Source organism: Plecotus auritus, assembly GCF_963455305.1.
Source record: "Plecotus auritus genome assembly, chromosome: 9".
In the NCBI taxonomy this organism is placed as follows: Eukaryota; Metazoa; Chordata; class Mammalia; order Chiroptera; family Vespertilionidae; genus Plecotus; species Plecotus auritus.
The window spans coordinates 20,023,851-20,042,638 of NC_137783.1; the positions used below are offsets into that span (position 1 = coordinate 20,023,851).

Genomic DNA, 18,788 nt, shown 5'->3' on the forward strand with positions numbered 1-18,788 from the left:
GCAATTAAGTGAATAGTGGTATCATTTACTGAGCTAAAGAAGACTAGAGAAGAACAGATTTTGGGGGGAGAAGATGTGTAATAGAGAATTCCATTTTAGATAGACTAACTTGGTCTGCTATATCCAAGTGGAAATATTTGATTAGCTGTTTGTATGTAAAAACTTGGAGCTCAAAGGAGAGATTTGTATTGGTCTTATAAATTTTGGAGTCATCAACATATGGATGATATTTAAAGCCAAGGGAATTGATAAAGTCACTGAGAGATTATCTGGTTTCATGGTTATCATTACCATGGGGCCTGTGGCAACCATACTTTTTGGATTTAAAGCATTAGATTTTAGTAATTGAACTGTCCTTACAGACATGCAAATGGTCATGTGTTTGTCACTCTGTGTTGCCCTGAGATGCCCCATCCCGTGATGTTGAGAGTGAAACAAGATCTTGTGTTCACAGGTGCTCCCTGGATCAGGCCCTTAAGCTTGCTGGTTTCTATTTTCAGTGAGCTGAGGGCCATGTCAGATTTCTGCCACCTACAGGTCAGACCATGAAGTTGAAGGAAATTGAGAGGCCAGCTGTCCAAGTGTGGAGCCCAGCCAGCCAGTACCCTGTGTATCTGGCCACAGGTATGGTGATTCTGTGGACTAGGAGCCAGGGGAAGTACATAGGTCCAGGGAAGCTTAATATGCAGAATTCTTTATTGAACATCAGAGGAAGCTTTAGAGTCATGGGGTTGGCTCGCAGCAAAGCAAGGGGATGTCAGCTGGTTTGGGTACCTGACGGTAGCCTTGGACTATGGCTCAAGGCTAGGCACCTCATGCTTTTTTGCAGTTACCATTTGAAAAAGGACCTTTCTTTGCAGTTGCCATTTGAAAAAGGGTGTATGTACTCAGTCTTTTCTTGTTTCTCCTCCTCTCCACTCCCTATATAAATATACCCCAAATCCATGCATATTCTGTTGCTCATATGCTGCCTCTTCCTAATTTTTCTTGTGCCTAGGAACATCTGCCCAGCAGCTAGATGCCTCCTTTAGCACAAATGGCACATTGGAAATCTTTGAGGTTGATTTCAGGGACCTTTCTTTGGACTTGAAACGCAAGGGAGTCCTTTCTGCCTCAAGCAGGTACTATGTCTGAAGTGCTGATGGGTATGCAGGGCAGATCCTGATGTAGACCCTGATGGGGAATCCTGGGAGTAGTGTGTGCTTCTCAGGGTTCATGAGGAGACAAGTGAGGGGAGAAGGATCCTCACCAAGTTGGAGAGAAGTTAACTCTGGGTTTATTTTGCAAAACTATTTTAAAAGCACCCACTCCTTTCTGGTCAGCAGCAGCAGCAATGTTAAGCAGAATCATGTGATAGAGATGCCTCCCACAGGCCTAGACCTAGGAGTATCTGATCTCTCTGAATCCAAAGATGTTGACTCCTTCCTCCGTTGGCTCTTGTGAAGATAAATACCTTACACAATATCCCCCTCTTCTGCCAAAGGGAGGAGAACGAATGATCCTTCCCTCACTGCTGTCAGAGACTAATTGGGACTCACAGATTTCATGGCTCTGGCAGGCTTACAGGGCTGGCATTCACTTACTAGCATTCCGTGAGCACATGTATACATGCCAGGCACTATGCTAGGGGCTCTGTATATCTTATTCATCCCTCGAAATGAGTCTAAGCAATAAATAACATTATTCCCATTTCACATAGGAGGGAACCAAAACTCTGAGAAGCTAGGATTTAAGTCTCCACCTGTTTAATTCCAAAGCCTACCTTCTTTCCATTATTCAGTTGCTCTTTTATAGGTTTTGTAAAGATGAGGCTTACAGTATGAAACAATGGTCTCCACGTTTTTGTACCATTGGAAAAATGTGAATTACTATATTCAAGTCATTCAATATAAAATTATATATTCAATATAAATAATGTACATTTATTATTGTACTATTACTAAAGTGTAATTTTTAAAAGTGTAATTTATATCATTTCTTAGATTAAAAATATAAATCTTTTTCTTACAACCCAGAGAATTATCTTGCCCATCCATCCCAGTTTAGAATACAATGTTCCATCCTCTTGTGAATTTTTTGGTCCATTCGAGAGATTAGTTAAGATGTTTAGAAAGAGGTATCCTCTTCTTTATTTTCATGGTTTAATCTAATAATGAAGATTAGTTATTGTTTCCTTTTTCTTGAACCTCTGTATCACATTATGACAGTATTTGTATTTTGCAGTTTTTTATATATCTTTGTATTGCCAGTATTTGTACCTTTTGAAGAGCAGGCACTAGAGGGTTTACCAATAATGATGAGATATTCTTTTTTTAAAAAATAAATCTTTATTGTTCAGATTATTACAGATGTTCCTCTTTTTTCCCCCATCTGATTCCCTCCCCCACCCCATGCCCTTACCCCCTGCCAATGTCCCCATCCATAGGTGTAAGATTTTTGTCCAATCTCTTCCCGCACCCCTCACGTCCCCTTCCCCCTGAGAATTGTCAGTCCATTCCCTTTCTATGCCCCTGATTCTATTATATTCACCAGTTTATTCTGTTCATCAGATTTTTTATTGACTTGACTTTTAGATTCACTTGTTGATAGATATGTATTTGTTGTTCATAATTTTTATCTTTACCTTTTTCTTCTTCTTCCTCTTCCTCTTCTTAAAGAATACCCTTCAGCATTTCATATAATCCTGGTTTGGTGGTGATGAACTCCTTTAGCTTTTTCTTGTCTGTAAAACTCTTTATCTGACCTTCAGTTCTAAATGATAGCTTTGCTGGGTAGAGTAATCTTGGTTGTAGGTTCTTGCTGTTCATCACTTTGAATATTTCTTGCCACTCCCGTCTGGCCTACATAGTTTCTGTTGAGAAATCAGCTGACAGTCGTATGGGTACTTGTAGGTAACTGTTTTTCTCTTGCTGCTTTCAAGATTCTCTCTTTGTCTTTTGCCCTTGGCATTTTAATTATGATGTGTCTTGGTGTGGTCCTCCTTGGATTCCTTTTATTTGGGGTTCTCTGTGCTTCCTGGACTTGTAAGTCTATTTCTTTCATCAGGTAGGGAAAGTTTTCTGTCATTATTTCTTCTAATAGGTTTTCAATATTTTGCTCTCTCTCTTCTTCTGGCACTCCCATAATTCGGATGTTGGTATGCTTGAAGTTGTCCCAGAGGCTCCTTACACTATCTTCATATTTTTGGATTTTTTTTCTTTTTGTTTATCTGGTTGGGTGTTTTTTGCTTCCTCATATTTCAAATCTTTGGTTTGATTCTTGGAGTCCTCTAATCTACTTTTGGATTTCTATATATTATTCTTTATTTCAGACAGTGTATGCTTAATTTCTGACTGGTCCTTTTCCATTTTTTTGGCATTCTCATTAAGATCCTTGAAGGTCTCACTAAGTTCCTCAGATGTCTCACTAAGTTTCTCAGCGGTTTCTAGAAGATTCTTGAGTAACCTTATAACTGTGGTTTTGAACTCTATATCCAGTAGTTTGCTTTCCTCCATTTCTTTCATTCATGACATGTTTCTTTGTCTCCACATTTTGGCTGCTTCCCTGTGTTGATGGAGTGGCTTTGTATGCTAGGTGTCCTATAGGGCCCAGTGGCTCAGCCTCCCCAGTTACCTGAGGTGGACACTCTTGGTGCACCCCTTTGTGGGCTGTGTGCACAGTCTTGTAGTTAAGCCTTGATTGTTGTTGGTATCACTGGGAGGAATTGACCTCCAGGCCAGTTGGCTGTGAGGACCCGTTGTGTCTATAATGCAAGAACTGCTGTGCTGGAGATACCCTTATGGGGCAGGACTTGCTTCAGTGGGGCTTTGGTGCTCACTGAGTCTGCCTCTTGAGTGTGTCACTTATGTATGTGAGGAGTTGAAATCTGGTGTCATCTCACACTGACCTCTAGGTACACTGGTTCCTGGATCTCCAAGGAGGTGCAAGTCAGCTACTGTCTGAGGCCACCCAGCAGGAGCTACAGGGAGATCTGCAGATTTCTCTTCTTTGCTTGGGGTTTGGAAGTTTTGGAGCTGTCTGACCCAGTTGCAATTTGTTAGGTTAAGCTGCGAAAGGGCAGGCCATTCATATGCAAAAGCCCCTGCGCATAGCTCTGGTGGGTTTGTAAATTGGGTGGGACGGGGTCTCAGGGAATCACTAGGGTGTGGCAAACAGTGTCTCCACATTTCTGTGTCCCGCGTCCCACGTCCCAGCTCAGTAAACAATGATTCCTGCGCGCACCTCTGCGAGAAAGCCACCCTCACTTTCCAACCCAATGCCAGACAGTGCAATTTCTCCTCGTATGAGTCTGGGTCCCCAAAGTCTCGCCGGAAACTGGAGTTCAGAGGAGTCGGGAACTTGTATCTCCCATCCAATTGGAAAAAACAGCGCACCCAGTCGCCAGCTTGATTCGCACGCGCCAACATACCTCTGCTTTTCCGAGCCTCTGCACCTCCTACACAGGAGCTGCTTTCTTTCCTTCTAGTTGTAGAACTTATACTCAGCCAGCTTTCCCGTGGTTCTGGGTGGTAGTCGTTTTGTCTTTTAGTTGTAGTTGTGGTGTGGTTGTGAAAAGCAGCACGTACAGGTGTATACCTTATGCCGCCATCTTGGTTTCTCTCATGATGAGATATTCTTAGCCTCTAAGCAAGCATTTCAGAAAGAGCCCCTGACAGGGGTGAGCTAATTCAATAATGTTTCTATTCCTAGAGGTAAGAAAAGGGGCAGTGGGTAAGGGCTCTTATTCTTGGCAGGCCAAGCAGCAGCTTCAGCACAGTCGTGGCTCCTTAAGATTAGAGTTCCTAAAAAAGGGGCAATATAATTGCTTAAGAAACCTTGAAATGGAATCCTAAGATCCATGTGGGTAGAGATTTTTGTATGTTTTATTCACTGCTGTATCTCTAGCACCTAGAACAATGCTTGGCATTAGGTGTTTAATAAATATTTGTTGAATGAATGAGTGAAATAAGAAATTCCTGCCCTGACTGGTTTGGCTCAGTGGATAGAGTTTTGGCCTGCGGACTGAAGAGTCCCAGGTTCAATTCCAATCAAGGGCATGTACCTTGGTTGCGGGCACATCCCCAATGGGAGGTGTGCAGGAGGCAGCTGATCGATGTTTCTAACTCTCTATCCCTCTCCCTTCCTCTCTGTAAAAAAAAAAAATAATAAAATAAAATAAAATATATTTTTAAAAAAAGAAATTCCTGGATTATCAAACTGAGCATTCTATGTATCACTTCAGTTAGTTATATTAGTCTTCAGTTAGTCTAAGAGCTTTCCAAAGGTGATGGTCTGTTTGTTTTGCAGCCAACTAGGTTGAAGGACCCTTTTTGAAATGTTGGTACTGAACGTGGGCATCATGAACTTTACCTCATTATCCTGCTCCACCCTGCAGGGATTTGTGGGCTATAACCAGCATAAATAGTACAGTTAATTGCACTATGATTGTTTCCAAAGATTGGTTCTCATTCCCAAAGACCTAAGGGATTACCTTTGACACAGTCCTGTTAGGTCCTTTCTGAAGAAGTCATCTTAGCATAAAGCCTAAGACACCCACTTCTTTCTGTTCCAGCCTGGGTTAGGTCACTTACTCAAAAGTCAGTATCACAAACTATTGACCAAGATGATCAGGGTAGACAGAGGGCTACCCATCCTTTGCTTTATGCTTTCCTCTTTCTTTTCTTTTGTATCATCTTCTGCATGGTTTAGTGCAGCAGTCGCCAGCCTTTCGGACCTCACGGACCACCGGTGGTCCGCGGACCACCGGTTGCTGACCGCTGGTTTAGTGGAAAGCACAGTTGTGTTGGGTTGCAGCCCTAATGAGAGCTGTGTGCCTTTGGGCAAATAGAGCTCTGTCAGTGGTCTCAGGTTTCCTCACTTATGTATAAAGAAGAGGCTTTACAAGATGACTTCTAAGAACCTGCTGAGCTCAAAATTCAGGTCTTGTGTTCTTTTTTTGGCTTAGTTTCCTTCCTCGCTCCAACCTTTTTAAAAACTCCTCCTTATGTCTCTTCATTATTAACTAAACATATACTTTTCAAAATCTTCTCCTTTCCTTTGCCTGCCCTGTTCACCAGGCCCATGCCTCAACCACATTTGAATCCTGAAAATCCCCTTCTCAATCCATGATGCATCAGAGAAATATCCATTTAGAAATATCTGACTGAAGAGAAGTGTTCTGAAATACTGGTATGGATGTAGATAAAGGACAACCTCAAGCTATAAATAGACTGATAAATGTCACTGGATGCAATCAGAATCAATGTGGATTAGCATGTGCACTGAAGCAAGCGATGTTTGACTGGTTAGATGAATCTCACTCAAGAGGAAAGGTTTCTGGGAGAATAATACATTGTTTATGTATTGATTTTTGAACTGAGGACATAGCTGCTATGGCTGAATGATGTCAGAGGCCAGTGTGTGATCTGCTTTCCACCTCTATCTACTCTGAGGTTCTAGATCTCTTGAGAGGCCTCCGTAATCTCTGTATGACCCAGCCTCTTCACATGGAGAAAGCAGGTGATCTATCTTCCAGTACTTCCACCTTGGTTCTATTTTCTTTAGGAGCATTTTGATCTCTCTTTGGGTGCCCGTGTAAGGGACAACACCTAGAAGAAAAAAGATCACTTTGTATACTTCCCTTAGTTTTCCAGTTTCTAAGACTTGCCTTCTCTCTAGAAGACACCAAGATCACAGAATAGAGAGAGCATGTGCTTTGCTGTTGGACATACCTGGGTTCAAATCCCAGTTTTGCCATCTACTATCCTCTTGGACATGTTATTTAAGTTCTCTTGCCCTGTTTTCTCTGTTGTAAATCTAGGATGTATAGTAGGCACATAATAGGCTGTCACATACAATGCATTCAGAAAAGTAGTTCTTTCTCAGACAGCCATTGCTCCACTCCACTGTTTTCATTCTCTAGTTTGGAGCACTGCCTTCAACACTCAGTGTGACTTTTTAAGGAAACTTGGAGTTCTTCAGCTATTTTGGACTGGATGTGGAGAAACTCATTTTCACTTTAGTTCACTTGCACAAGGCTGAGATTTTTCAAAAGGAACCTTTCTAAGCAAATAAAAAGCAAACTCCAAAACAAAAAAAGTACATAAATCATAGCAAGAATTTATACAGCACATATTCCTAATCACTAAAGCTTGGCCTCAGAGGAGCTTAGCTGGTGTGGCGTTCTGCTTTCACATGCTTCAGTTTATTCTCTTCAGCCCTGTGTTTTGCTTTTCACTAGAAGCATAGCAATGAGCTGGTTGTTAGGGCTGGTTCTATCTTTATGAAGTTCAATGTCTTCCCTGATTGTTCTAGGCTGGTGTGCAGTCTGATGCATCTAGTACAGTCGTTCTCAACCTCAACCCTGGCTGCTGGTTAGAATTACCTGGAGGGTCTTGCTGAAAATGTAGGTTCTAAAGTCCTGTCTCTGAAAATTCTGCTTCACAAGGTCTGAGTAAGAATCAAAGAACCTATGTTTAGGTGCCACCTATCATTCTGTGATGTCCTAATGTCTCCATTGTTGCCATCATTATCCTGGGAACCACTTAAGCAGAGAATTACACTTCTATTCTTATGTTTTCCTACCTTCCCATGCAAACTTTTCTTCCTAACCCTTCCCTTTAAATCTCTTAGTTTCTATTTTCAGACCAAGGCCATCTTTTTTTTTTTTTTTTTTTTTACCTTTTTAAGTATTCTAACATAGACAAGTTGCAGATTAATACAGTAAACACTTGTGTACCTTCACTTAGTTCATCGGTTGTTAACATTTTGTCACATTTGCTCACATGCCCACATGTGCTCTCTTCCTCTACACACACACACAGCTATCTCTTATCCCCTGTCCGTTTGCAGAGCAGAGCTGATCGACAATCCTTGAGCCTACTGAATGATCAATCCCTGTCCTTGCTTGAATCATCCCAGGTGTTCTCTATCACGTCCCATTCAGTCTCCAGCTTCACCCTCACTCATTAAGAGGCTAACAAAATAGAATGTACCATCTGTCTGCATGCTTACAGAAAGAAAATCATTTTGTCTGCATTTCAACCACTGTAGAGGAACTGGGTCCTCTTCTCAAACCCTTTGGTGACCTCCCACACCTTGAGGTCTCTGGTACCTTCTACTCTGGTCTGTATGTCATGTGCTCTGACCATAATGAAGTCACTGCACCTCTTCTACCATTCCCATGTGAGTTTTTCACTACCATACCCCCCTCTGGTTCCTGTGTGACCTGTTATGGGCTTCTCTAGTCACTCTGTTGACTTGCCCACTGCTACACTGACCTCTAGCCCCAGTATACTAGTAAAGCACATTCTTCTGCCCTATTAAGATCAGACAACCTTAGAAAGCATAGCCTTTCTGACAGTAGCTTTAGACCACCATTTGTGTCACCTCTGATGTTTTTTTTTTGTTTGTTTGTTTTTCAATCTATTGGGGTGACATATATTAATATATCATCTGTATATTGCACTGTGTGCTCAACACCCAAAGTCTAGTCTTCTGTCACCATATCATTTGATCCTTTACCCTCTTTATCTTCTCCCCATATCCTTCCCCTCTGGTAACCACACTACTGTTATCATAGCTCTGCTGTTTTGCTTCAGGTGCTAACCTAGTCTGAACTGGTGCTCAGCTCTTCACTTCTGGCAGGTTGGCTCTGCTCTATGACTGGCCAAACAGGTTCCTGCCTGGTCACCCCACTCACTTTCTTTGCTGACTGTTCCTAAGGTGAGGGAGCATTTTATTTCAGTGAGGGATCTTAGGACACCATTCAGTGTGAAATCTGATTTCTCAGAAAGGCTGTGGAAATATCCTTGGCTAGCAGCTGGGAAATGGACAGACCACTTAGGAAGCTTTGAGGGGTTTCACATGCCTTCTTTAGGGGCTTTGCAGAAGACCCACACCTGTCTGCAGGGGACCCAGGGTCCATCCTTTTTTTTTTTGTAAGACACTGGCAGTATCTTGTTAGAAGCATCCTCAGGAAACCAGAAAAGTGTTTCCCAGAAGGCGTGTTTATTCTTCATGCTTCTGTGTCTCTAAGGCTGGCCCATGGCAGCCATACAATGCTTCAGTGAGCTAGCCACATGGGAAAGGCATGCAGTCCTTGGGTTTTTTCTCACATCCAGTTTGAGAGGGAAGAGGGGACATCAATTCTTGGTCTAGGGAATCTGCTTCTAGTCAAGGACAGAAAAGTTTGGTCTTCCTCTAAACAAGAGACAGTATAGATCTCAGGAATTAAAATAAAATGGGCTTGACTTTGAACCTTGGTTCTGCTACTTCCTAGCTGTAAAATGGGGATAAAATTACTAGCTGTACATGCAGAAGTTTCATAACTTCTCTGGCCTCAGTTTCCTCAATTGAAAGTAGAATCAATAATAACACCTTATGGGGTTGTTGAATATTCAATCAGTTAATACATGTAAAGCACTTAAGACAGTGCCTGGTACATAGGAAGTATTCAATAAATATTAGTTGTTGTTATTTGAGTTGTGAGGATAAGGTGACGTGACCTATTTGAAGTATTTATCATTAGGCCTATTTAATATTAACTTTTTAAAAAAGTATTCCCACAGAACTCTGAGGCAGTGGCTTCCTGGCTTCTAGTGTAACATAGAGGGAATATTTTTCAGAGAAAGGGCAGGACCCGGCAGAGGAGACCTTCATTCTGGGTCTGGGATATGAGGAAGACAGGCAGGCCCCAGCTAGGGGTGGGAATGCCTGCATAATGGCAGAGATACTTGCTGATATGGACCTGAACTGGTGCTGATGCTAGTTCCTCCTCTCTGTAGGTTTCACAAGCTGATCTGGGGGAGCTTTGGCAATGGGAACCTGGAAGGCACCGGGGTTATCGCAGGTGGCGGGGACAACGGCATGCTCACACTATACAATGTGACCCACATCCTGTCTTCAGGAAAGGAGCCTGTGATTGCCCAGAGACAGAAGCACACGGGGGCTGTCAGAGCCCTTGACTTCAACCCTTTCCAGGTACTACATTTCATTTGGTCAGACATGGCCAAGCCCTCAAGCAATAGCTCTGAATGGAAGCATTCACTTAGGACTTTCAGTCTGTAACTCTGAACCCTTCCCAGGCTGTTTTGGGGGAGGCTTTGGAAGCCTCATATATGGGTCTCTCCCCCTCTCCTGCTCCCATCTCTTTATGAGACGGTGGTCTTCAAAAACCTGTTCTTTGTACAGGGCAACCTCCTGGCCTCAGGGGCGAGTGACTCTGAAATCTTCATTTGGGATTTGAATAACCTGAGTGTGCCCATGACCCCAGGATCCAAGTCACAGGTGAGGAGGCTCCGGGGCTGCTGCTTACAGTGTGCAGCTGACTTTCCCAGGGAAGAGTCTTGAATTCTTGGAGGCAGCCAGGGCATAGGAGATTTTAGGCTTTACCACTGGAGGGCAATAAAGCTCCACAGACAATGTGCTACCAGCCATATTTAACAGGGATGGAGCGGAGTGTGTGTGTGTGTGTGTGTGTGTGTGTGTGTGTGTGTGTGTGTGTTTGGATGGGTGGTTTGTGGTCATTAACTGTCTTAGGGGTTGGAGTAAGACATTGAGAGAAGACATTGTCTAGCTTAGGCAAGGTTAAGCCGGCTTGGTGCAGAGGGGACTCCCAGATATACCCTGGTCCTTTTGTGGGGAGGGTCAGCCTTGTCTCTGTATCTGGTTTTCCCATGCAGTCGGGGGTCTCATGTATTTCTGTCTCTCAGTGTACCTATCTGTCAGTCTATAGCTTGGCCTGTCTTTTTGCTTCCTGGCTTTTCTCTGGCTTATGCTTATAGTATCGTGATGTAAGTTAAGAATGAATTTGATAGCATCTGTGCCCTAAAAGTAGCAATGGCTTTTTTTTCCTGCCTCGCTCTCTCTGGGAATCTTGGGTGTTTATGTTCCCCTTCCTTCCTCACTTCCTCCTTCTATCCCTGAGGGTTATTTTAAAATCTTGACTCTATCCTCTCAGGAGCACCTTGGGATAGGAGTGAAACCCAAGTGTGCCTACCATTGTCTCAGCTTCTACACCAGTACCCTAAAGGAACCTCTCTGGAAAATTCAACGCCAGCTGCCTGAGACTGTCTTGGTTTGGGTAGCCCCATATCTACCATTAGGCTTTCTGTGGGTTGTTGGGAGCAGTGGAACAGCAATTGCCTTTTGGTTGGGGGGATAGCAAGTTGTCCTTCACCTGCTACCCCCATCCTGCCTCAGCAGCCCCCAGAAGACATCAAGGCACTCTCTTGGAACCGGCAAGTTCAACACATTTTGTCTTCTGCTCACCCCAGCGGCAAGGCAGTTGTGTGGGATCTCAGGAAGAATGAACCTATCATCAAAGTCAGTGATCACAGCAGCAGGGTGAGTCATGAAGCAAAATATAGGCTTGGGCTGTGGCTTCTCTCTCAGGCGTAGTCATTGCAGCTGCTCCTCCCCAGGCCAGGGTTCTGTTTGCAGCTGTTACACACGTGGATTCAGCCCCTAGCAGATTTCCTATTGAGAGTGAAAGCTTAGGGACCTAAACAGACCTGATAATGGGCACTTCGAAGGGTCTTTACTTATTCATGGTCATCACTTATTTCCTGATGGCTGTGGTGTTCTCAGTCACCTAGAAGAGACACAAAACCTGTCCTCGGAGTGGTCCCATCCCAATTGGGCAGAAAAGGTTCACACTAGAATGGGCAGGTTATGTTACCCATTGGAGTCTGCTTTGTTCACAGATGAACTGCTCAGGCCTGGCCTGGCATCCAGACATAGCCACTCAATTGGTGCTATGCTCAGAAGATGATCGTCTCCCAGTGATTCAGTTGTGGGACTTGCGCTTCGCCTCCTCACCCCTGAAGGTGCTGGAGAGCCATAGCAGGTAGTATCTCAAACTTCATCTGCATCCTTGGTGGAGAGCTGGGGCATAATGACCTGGGTAGGGGGCAATGAATGCCTCACTTTAGCTACCAAACATCCTCCCTGTCTTCAAAGCCATCCCAGTGAACACACAGTCACCCAGTCCTAGCTCCAACCCCAACCAAGAAGAGTTCCTTTAGACCCAGAGGTCATGGAAAAGAGCCTGAGATGCCATCTAACTTCTAGAGATGGGAGTGGAGATAGGGAAATGAGAAATATTGGAGCCAGTGTTTAGCCCCCGAGGAGAGTCCCCAGGCTCCCATCTGGTAATGTTCATTTCTTTAGTGATGAGGTTGCCTTCTCCAAGACTTCTCCGTAATAGAACCGTCTGTCCTGCACACAGGCCTGCCTCTGAAGCTGAGTTCTGGGGCCCATAGCAGAGATAGCAGCCCCACAGTCTGTTCTTTGTAACTGCTGTAAAAGGCCATGTTGCCTTTATACCTTCTTGGGAACTTTTGAGGGTTAGACCTCACTACCCTCCTGAGCTAAAAAGCACCTATAGGATGGGTGCTTCTCTGATTCATGCTGATTCATAGTCCCTACTCTACAATCGGGGAAAAGAAGAGAGCCATCCTGCAGTGATCTATGGAAGGCAGAGTGATACTGTGCACAGTGCATAGGTTCTTAGAATTGACTTGGATTCTGGCTGCTTGACTGCTGAAAATTCCTTAATTTTTTAAAACCCCTTTTTTTCTCATTTGTAAAATGAAATCAGGCTGCTCATTTTGTAGGGATGAGATTTATCAGAGATATATAAAGTACCCTATTCATAGAAGGATTTTAGCCAATGCTTGTTCCTCTTTCCTTTTTAGGGGTATCTTGTCAGTGTCATGGAGCCAGGCTGATGCTGAGCTACTGCTTAGTAGTGCCAAGGACAACCAGGTGTTGTGCTGGAACCTCGTGAGCAGCAAGGTAGGCTGGTCCTTCTGTGGGCGTTCTGGGATGGGAGATGAGATGGTAGGGGAAACCCAGCAGCAGCTATGCATTCTGGGCTGCCTTATCTACGTCAGGGTTTCCCTAATGCTGTGTTCCCTCATATTAGGTGGCATATAAGCTACCCACACAGAGCAGCTGGTGCTTTGATGTGCAGTGGTGCCCTCGGAACCCTCCAGTATTCTCTGCTGCCTCCTTTGACGGCTGGATCAGTTTGTACTCTGTGATGGGTAGAAGCTGGGAAGTCCAGCAGATGAGACAGGTTGACAAGGTTTGAAGGGCTTAGTGGAAAATGCTGGAGGGAAGGGGCTGTCTCTCTTTGTGGGGAGAGAGCAGGACATATGGCCTGGGAAGAAGTGGGGATACTGAAGAGTAAGAGGGCAGGGCCCTGGGTTTGGGAGGGCTGAACTTTTGCTCCAGTGCCCATCTTCCTGGGAGGAAGTCAGTCCTGCCACAATACAAAAGAGGCCTTCACCTTCACTTTTGTTCTTGGATGTTCCCTGTGGTATTTCAGGGACATTGGACCTCATGCTGGGACATTATTTTTGGAAGGATGAACTGTCTTACCTCCCTGGCTCCTACATATCCATTTTGTATCACATTCCTCTGTATACCTTAGAACCAGTAGGCTTTCCAAAAGCCGACTCCATGGGAATCCCACAATCACTATTAGAATACGGGAGTCTCATCTTTGTGGGCTAGATTAGATACATCCAGGATTTCTCCCAACATGAAGTTTGTAGGTGGAGTTCCTGGCTAGGCCATTTCAGGCTGGTGATGCGGGTGTCCTTTTGCCCCCAGATCTCTTCGTGCTTCAGCAAAGGCCAGCCTCTCCCACCATTACAGATGCCAGAGCAAGTGACCCAAGGGTCATTGATACCTCCTCTGAAAAAACCCCCCAAATGGATGAGAAGGCCAGCAGGCGTTTCATTTGCTGTAAGTGTAGTGTGTGTATGTGCGAGATTGTGTGTGTGAGGGCTTGTGAAGCCTACCGTGTGCCCAGCCTGGAGCTACGTTCTGTAGGAGATACTTTTTCCATCTACCTGTGTCTCAGAGTAGGTCCTGCTTTACTGCTCAAGCTTCCCTCTCTGCCCCTTCACCTGCTTGCTGTCAGTCCTGTATAAAAGGAATTGATTGCTTAAGACCTCCTCGTTATGGAGAACTGCCTGAGATTCCACCTGATTTTTATCTAATCTTTATGTGTCTGGACTGGTAGTGAGTCCAGCTATGCAAGGGTTAGCATACAAAGCCGGAAAGAAGAAAAAAAGATTTCATCCTGTCGCTCCTCTGCTCAAAACCCTTGACCTTTGACCCCCATTACCTTATTGGCTCAAAGCCAAGTGTACACAGAGCCCCATTTATCCTTCTAGTTTTTATTCCCATCTTATTCTTATGTGTTCTCTATGGTCCAAATAAATATGACTCTCTTATGTCCCACAAATAATTCCCCAACTCTGCTGCCTCCACCTGTACCCCATCCTTCAGCTTCTCTCTCAGGCTATTGAATCCTGGTACAGCCTTTCAAGGTCCCTCACTTAAATACCACCCCCTTTGGGAGGCCCATCTTTAACCCTCATCAAACTTAACCTCACTTCTGTAATCTCACAGATTTATACTCCTGTAATGATACATTCTAACTGTACTAAACTTATGTAGATGCATGTCTCAGGACCCTACTAAGTAATAGACCCCTAAGGGATAGGGACCACATCTTCTTCATTTTTATCTCTAAAGCAGTGCTTCTCAAACTTTAATGTGCATACAGATCACCTGGGGCTCTTATTAAAATTCTAATTCTGGTTCATTCGGTCTGGGGTCGGGGCTAAGATTCTGATTTTCCAACAGGTTCCCAAGGTGATGCCCTTGTTGCTGGTCTGTGGAGTAGCAAGGCCCTAAAACACCTAGCCCAATGCTTTAAATACTAGGCTTGAATTGAAAGCTGCGGGATAAAAGTAGGGGCTCTTGTTTTCAGAGCCAACAGTTTTATTAGGGAGGTAAGACCAACACACTCAAGAGGCAGCGAAGTGAAGGATTCTGAGGTCACGAGACCTGAATTATTACCTATCTGTCGCTTATCAGCTGTGTAACCTTGGGCAGGTCACTTCACTCAGGACTTCAGTGTTCTGATCTGTAACACAGGGATAGTGATAGCTGCCTAGCTTACTTTAGTGAATTGACTTGAAGCTCAAATAAAAATATATGTAAGCACTTTGTCAAACTCTTCAGTACTATACCAATCCAAATCCAGATGGTTTTGTTTAGCACTAATCAAAGTATAGATTTTGTGCTGTAAGAGTCAAGAGAGGAATTCTGCCTGGGAAAGTTCATTAAGGAGGGGGTCGGAGGAAGGGAAATAGTGAATGGCTAGGGAATAAAGTAGGAGTTGTCAGCCTTGACTGTAATTGGAATAACCTGAAGAATTTAAAAATACTGATGCCTGGTCCCACCCCCAGAGATTCTGATTTTATTGTTTGGGGGAGAGCCTGGCAACTCTGAACAGCTCCTCAGGTCATTTTAACATGGAGCCAACTTGGAGAACTGCTAGAGTAAAGGGCCTTTACTAAGCTTTGTATTTATGCCGAGTGCTTTATATAAAGTACCTAATTTGGTGAGAAGGATGCTCAGGTTGAGGTGTTGTGGTGGGTGAGGACACAGAGCAGGAAGGAACTGGGGACTTGGGGGATGTGGCGCAGTCACATAAATGAGCAGGGAGAGAGGTGCTGCAGAGGCAGGTCTGGCCATGGTAGTGAAGGATTTTGTGTACAACGAGCAGAGCAGCTTCAGGTCTCTCCTGTGGCTGTATGAAACCATTACAAGCCCATGAGTAGCAACAGATACATGGTTGTAGGCTAATGCTTGGATTGGAGGAAGGAAAAGCCTAGAGGCTAGTAACCTATTCCAGTACTCTGGTGTGCTAGCACTGGGAATGGGACAGAGGGACCTTCACAAGAGACATTGAACAAGAAGAGGTAAGACTTTGTTGTTGCTTGGCTGTTGTTGTATAAAGACTGATGATGCCAAGGCGTTTGGTCCAGGTGATGGGAAAAGGGTGGTGCCAGGACAGATGAGGAGAAGATGAGTACCATGTGCTGAAGTTTTAAGCTGATGGTACTAAAAATGCAGAGCTGGTTTTGATATGGGGCACATTTGCTACCTCGATTTCTGATTCTATTCCATCCCCAAGAGTTTTCTTATTATTGATTTCCTATCCTAGGGTTGACCAATATAGGCCTGTCCTGTGATCCTGACTTGGTGTTAATTTTTAGCTCAAAGGCATGACCGTTACCTTTCTTGTTTTTCCTCACAGTTTGGGGGGAAGCTGGTTACTTTTGGCCTTCCCAGCACCCCTGCCCATCAGGTGCCACAGCCTTGCCTTCGCCTAGTCTTCATCAGTCAAGTCACCACAGAATCCGAATTCCTGATGCGATCAGCTGAGCTGCAGGAGGCCCTGAGATCAGGAAATCTCCTCAATTATTGTCAGAACAAGATCCAGCGAACGTCAGTGCAAAGCGAAAAGATGCTCTGGCAGTTTCTGAAGGTAGGAAGCCTGAAGGCTGGATGCTCAGCGGTGTTTCCCCAAAGCTGGGTACTGCAACACCAGGAGATGCGTAACCACACTGTGACCCAGATTTCAGAGGCCCTGACTCCTAGTAGATTTTTTCCTACATGACACCCACCCTCCGGACACAAAATCTTCATCCTTTACCAGAGAGAGGCTCAAAGACGATTTGCACTAGGAAAGGTGAGGGGTACAAGTGACATTTGCCCTTTTTGCTACTATTGCTTCTGTCCTGGATACTTTACTGGAGCTGAGGTGAAGACTTTCACAGGGCCATGCCAAAGGGCAGATAAGATGATACGAAGGGAAAAGATGGGAAGGGAAAGGAAGGGAAGATTAGCTGAAAGGATATATCATTATAAGAAGGCTTTGAGTTTGTTTCAAGTAACCCAAGGCAAGTCATTGTGGTGGGACTCAGGGCTCAAGTCCTGCTCTACTCTGGAGGCATGGCTTCAATTACAGTACTGCTTTAACTTCAAGTTGCTTATGACATCAGGAGGAGTGCTATAGATAAAAGGAAGTGAGCAAATGAGAGGAGAGGGCTAACGAAAGAATGATAAATAACTGACCAGACAGACAGTGAGAGGGTTATTCAGATGTTTGGGATTGTAGAGAAGAATGCAATAAGGACAGGGCTTTGTCCCAGCGGATCTGAGAAGGATGTGGGGTCTGTGCTTCAGACCTAGAACTTAATGAAGGTAGACACCCAGAATCTGGGAAAGAGAAAGGGATTTGAGAAAGATCACCAACTATAGAGTAAAGCTAGAAAACATGTGGGAAGAAAAGAGAAAGGGAGCTTTTGTTATAAGCAGGATATAGATAATAGCTCCAGGAATGGTGGGATGGGAAAGAGAATAGAGGGAGTGATCAGGAGTTCAGGCAGCTATGTCCATAGGACAGAGGGGAGACTGGTTGAAAAGCTACTCAAGAGCTGTCCAACAGAATGGTCCTGAAGCTGAGTGCAGATGAACATTTCCAAGGGAAGAGCATCGAAGAAGGAAGGGCCTTGAGAGGCTATGAAAAAAATGGTAGTCATAATTCATGATTCAGTATAGGATCAATGAAGGACCCAGACCAGCGAACCCAGGTTAGCTTGGCCCTCAGTATCTGGTACACTGAGTGGGAAACTGACTTTGTTTACTATATCCATGCACCTTCCAGCAGGAGTCTTCTGAGCCTGACATTTAGACTCAGAAGACTCACTTGGTGTCATCTCCTCAGAAAGATGTAAGGTAGAAACCATAGCCTGTCAGCAGGGCAGCATCAGGTGTTCCCTCCTGGGACCGTTCTTGCAGCATCCATGCAGCAGTGCAGAGTTCTCTTCAGCTCCCCAGAAGGTAGCACAGGTGCAAGGAGTTAAGATGTACACCAGGCAGGTATGTAAGTTGTCCTGGCTTAGAAGTCTCAAGCCCTCATGAGCCAATATCTCTTGTACCAACTCCAAAAGTGTAGCTTCTAGAATCTCTGCAAGGGATCTATTCAGTTACAAGAGTCCTTGCAATCAGGGAAGCCTAGAACATGGTGCCCACATTGATTATTTATAGTCTATATAGTTCCAGTCCAAATGCAATTTACCAATCACAAGCAATGTTGCCTAGAAACATAGCTCATATTTTACTATTATGAAGTTACCAAGGTAACAAATGTAGGAAGTCAACTGAAGGTTCAGTTTTCATGCAGAGAGGAAAAAGGTTTTGTTAACACTATGCCTACAGCCCAGCAGGAATCAACTCTGAGGAGAAAAAAAGGGAGAGATGGTGTTGGCCTTAGCGGCACTCCTGCTAGTACAAAGAACTATATTTGAGGGTACACTGGCACAGATGTCCAATTTTAGCAGCAGAGGGTTATTTACATTCATATAATGGAGACTTTTGTGTCCTGTGGTTCCTTAGGTGACCTTGGAGCAAGACTCCAGAATGCAATTTCTAAAGCTATTAGGATACAGTAAAGATGAGCTTCAGAAGAAGGTAAGCTGCTTTCACATCAGAATCATGTACTTTATATGCAGAGAATCCAGTGCAAACTATCTCAGAATACCTCTTCCTGAGCTTCACTTATGCATATACAAACTTAACCTCCTGGAGTTAGGCTGTTTCCCAGGAAAATAGCTCAAGGATCTTACTCTAGTTGGTGGGGTTTGGAGGTGGAAAGAAAGCATAATGCTTGTTTGACCTTGTGCTGGGGAGAGTGGTACTCACAAGTCTCTCCATGCAGGTGGCCGTGTGGTTGAAGAGAGACTCAGGGCTGGGTAAGAGCCCTCAGCTGAAGGGAGATAACCTCAGCAGTACCAGACAACAAGCCTTCTGCAGCCAGGTGTGGTAGGAGCCCAGCCAGCCAAACCTACAGTAGCACAGGAGACCTGCTTTTAGGGCATTTCCCCCTTCCTGGCCCTCTGCTTTGCTCTCATGACGTGCTCAGCTTCTGTAGAAGT

General features: G+C 44.4%; 1 protein-coding gene across 1 annotated transcript in view; it reads left to right on the forward strand.

The window, feature by feature from the left end:
- Nucleotides 1-527: 527 nt before the first annotated feature.
- Nucleotides 528-18,788, forward strand: part of SEC31B (SEC31 homolog B, COPII coat complex component) — a 30,169-nt gene continuing 11,908 nt past the window's right edge. Inside the window, exons 1-12 of the mRNA XM_080688470.1 lie at nucleotides 528-624; nucleotides 998-1,121; nucleotides 9,765-9,960; nucleotides 10,171-10,266; nucleotides 11,182-11,325; nucleotides 11,685-11,827; nucleotides 12,678-12,777; nucleotides 12,908-13,069; nucleotides 13,600-13,734; nucleotides 16,106-16,336; nucleotides 18,250-18,324; nucleotides 18,572-18,670. Coding sequence (XP_080544596.1) covers nucleotides 546-624; nucleotides 998-1,121; nucleotides 9,765-9,960; nucleotides 10,171-10,266; nucleotides 11,182-11,325; nucleotides 11,685-11,827; nucleotides 12,678-12,777; nucleotides 12,908-13,069; nucleotides 13,600-13,734; nucleotides 16,106-16,336; nucleotides 18,250-18,324; nucleotides 18,572-18,670 — 1,584 coding nt within the window. The 5' untranslated portion in view covers nucleotides 528-545. The remainder of the gene's footprint in view (nucleotides 625-997; nucleotides 1,122-9,764; nucleotides 9,961-10,170; nucleotides 10,267-11,181; nucleotides 11,326-11,684; nucleotides 11,828-12,677; nucleotides 12,778-12,907; nucleotides 13,070-13,599; nucleotides 13,735-16,105; nucleotides 16,337-18,249; nucleotides 18,325-18,571; nucleotides 18,671-18,788) is intronic.